Source organism: Chrysochloris asiatica, unplaced genomic scaffold (genome assembly GCF_000296735.1).
Source record: "Chrysochloris asiatica unplaced genomic scaffold, ChrAsi1.0 scaffold00041, whole genome shotgun sequence".
NCBI classification, from domain to species: domain Eukaryota; kingdom Metazoa; phylum Chordata; class Mammalia; order Afrosoricida; family Chrysochloridae; genus Chrysochloris; species Chrysochloris asiatica.
In genome coordinates, this window is record NW_006408559.1 from 16,214,875 (window position 1) to 16,217,959 (window position 3,085).

Here is a 3,085-nt window from a genome sequence, read left to right on the forward strand (position 1 = left end):
GCTGGTGGGACCCTGCTCACGATGGAGGAGCAACACCAGCTGCTGCAGCAGGTGAGTCCCTGCCCTGGCATGGGGAAGCAGGCAGGTGTGAGGGTCCTCGGGCAGTGGCAGCTGGTCCATGCTGAAGGGCTAATGCTGAGGAAGGGGACAGTATCCGGCACTCCCCACCCCGCCCCCACCACACTCTCACACCTGTTTCGACCCCAAGCGGATCAGATGTGGCACTGGGGGTCATGTGACGATGGGGGGGTGCTATAAATAGCTGGGGGTGGGCAGGTTGCCCCAGACGCCTTGGGGACAGCAGGAGGAGCAACTTGAGGAGCCCCGAGGAAAGACAGAGCAGGCCTCAGCTGGGGGGCATGGAGCGGCTGGGGTCTCTGCCAGCCGGGACCGAGCAGATCTGGTGGGGCAGTGCCCCCCAGTACCAGTACATGCCCTTCGAGCACTGTTCCAGCTATGGCCTACCCTCTGAGAATGGGGGGCCACAGTTCAGGCTTCGGAGGGACGCTGGCCCCCGCCCCAACGCCCACCCCACCCAGGTAAAGCTCTGGAACTGAGGGAGTCGGAGGGGGGGGCGCGGCGGTGTGCTCTGTCCAAGTAAACCACCTAGGTGTGGGCTCCCCCTAAGTACAGAGGTGTGGGGTCCCCTTAACTTGCAGAGGTGAGGGTATCCCATTAGCATGTAGTAGTGTGGGGTGCCCATTTAATGCACAGAGGTGTAGGGCACCCCCTTAATTCACAGAAGTATGGGGCGCTTCATTAGCTCACGGAGGTATGGGGTGGCCCATTGACTCAGAGATTCGGGGTGCCCCATTAGCTCACGGAGGTGTGGGGTGGCCCATTGACTCACAGAGGTTTGGGGTGCCCTATTAGGTCACAGAGGTTTTGGGGAGCCCTACTGACTCAGGCTCATGTTGCTCCCTAATTCACAGGTGCACTGTGGTGACCCAGGGCTCACAGGCTCGCACTGGTCCCACATTCACCGTGAGCACATTAGCATGGTTCCCACACTCCTAGGGCAGATGTCCCCAGACAGCCCAGCCCACCCTCACACCTGTGCACATGCAGATACACTGACCGAGGCTGCAGGGTCAGGGGACAAGGCACTGGCTACAGCTCAGGGGCCAGAGACCCCCGATTACAGAGCCGGAGAAATGCAAGCAAGCCACCGGATGGGAGTTTGACCAGGCGTCAGTCACCTGGGGGGTGGGCACCTGATCAGGGTTTGATGCAGGGGCTGGGGTACCACAAGGGTGGATGTGAAATTGTGGGGCTGTGACCGTGCCCTAGCAGAGTACAATGCCGGGCACCAGCGTCCAGCTGCTCAGGGTGCTAAGTCTCCCCTTGGGGGGTAGCAGTGATAACTTGGGGCAGAACTCTCGCCTTCCACGGGGAGACCAGGGTTCAAGTCCAGAAGCACACCTCACACTCAACAACTCCCGTCTCCTGGTGCTGCTAGGATGCTCGCAGGTTTCAATAGAGCTTCAGGACTAAGAGTAGGAAAAAGGGTCTGGTGATTAACTTCCCCAAACCAGAGAAAACCTTATGAATCTCAGCAGTGCAGTCCACAACCGACCTCGGGATGGCACAGGTCCTGTGGTGCACACAGGAAGGGCTGGGAGCTGGCTGCCACATCAACACTGCTGCTGGGATCCCTGAGCACGCTGGGCAGGGAGAGCTGAGATAGGAGCCCTGGTTTAGCACTGGGATGTTAACCACAAGTCAGCAGTTCAAAGCCACCAGTTACTCCGCGGGAGAAAGGTGGGGGGCTGCTTGCTCCGGTTAAGATTCAGTCTCTGCAGCCCGGTGGGATAGTTCCACGGTGTCTGTGAGTGGAGTCCACGAGCAGCAGGTTGTGGTGGTGAGTGGAGCTGAGGTGGCCTCATGAGGCCTCTCCACACCGGGCAGGGCAGGCTGAGGCCCTTCCTCTGGCCCTGGTGCTCCTCTGTGTGGGACAGTTCAGGCAGAATGCCACTGTGGCCCTTTTGGGGGGAAGCCCTCCTGGGAGAGCATGGAGAAGGGGGTCGCCACAGAGTCTTGAAAACACAGGTGTCTAGGGGGTCTCCAAACTCACCAGCAACTCCTCAGAAACCCAATACAGGGTTGCTATGAGTCGGTATCAGCTTATACAAAACTTATACAGAAACAGTGTCACCACTACCACCATCAACAATGACCAGTGGTGGCCAGCTGCGGCCATGTCTTCTCTGGTCCCCGCCACTTAATTTCACCTCCAGACTTCCGTCCCCTCATCTAGTCGCCCAAGATGTGGCCCCTCCTCATTCCCACCAGCCTGGCATGGAGGGACATCGGCAGAGAGGTCAGGGCCCCTCCAGGCCTCCCCAAGTGACGACCACGCAGCCAGCTGGGTTCCTGTTGGGGGAGGTTGTCCATCTGTGCACTACCTTGGTCTCTGCTGGCCAGGCCAGCCTGTCCTCCCTGTCCACTCAGGGCTGCTCCCACTGGGGACACCTGTTTCAGCCATCCATAGGGACAGAGGTGTCTGCAGACCAGGATGAGTGTAGTAGAGGTGTGGATGGGTGATGGGCAGGGCAGGGAGGACACACTGACCAGCAGAAGGCGCTGACCCCCTTGCCAGCCCTCAGCACCCGGAGCTCACAGGTTGCTCTGTGTCCAAGGGTCCAGTTCATTTGCTCTGACGTTCCATTCCTCTACCCAGATCTACGGTCACCAACAAGGACAGTTCTCACAGAAGGAGCAGGACACTGGGGACCCTCAGTGGGCCGGCTCCAGCACTACTGAAGACAGCAAGGATGAGGACCATGACTCCAAATGCCACGGTGGGTCTGGGGGGTCCACTGCACCCAAACCACAATTCTGGTGCCACAGTGAGGCTGGGGGTCCACTGCACTCACACACAAGGACCACAACTCTGGTGCCACAGTGAGGCTAGTGGCATGGAGCCAGAGGGTAACTGGGGGTGGGTGGGGTGTCTGACTACAGCTCCTCCCCCACAAGGGCAGAGAGAACATCTGGGGTGGATGGGGCACAAAGCCAGGAGGGTAGCTGGGGGTCCCACGTACCCCTCCAAAGCCCTCCAAGTAGTAAGAGCAGTCCCCCACAC

At 59.6% G+C, this 3,085-nt stretch overlaps 1 protein-coding gene across 1 annotated transcript in view; it reads left to right on the plus strand.

The window, feature by feature from the left end:
* The first annotated feature begins 359 nt into the window (after positions 1-359).
* The window catches only part of CLCN1 (chloride channel, voltage-sensitive 1), a 39,050-nt gene continuing 36,324 nt past the window's right edge, over positions 360-3,085 (plus strand). The window contains exons 1-2 of the mRNA XM_006861193.1: positions 360-539; positions 2,681-2,801. Coding sequence (XP_006861255.1) covers positions 360-539; positions 2,681-2,801 — 301 coding nt within the window. The remainder of the gene's footprint in view (positions 540-2,680; positions 2,802-3,085) is intronic.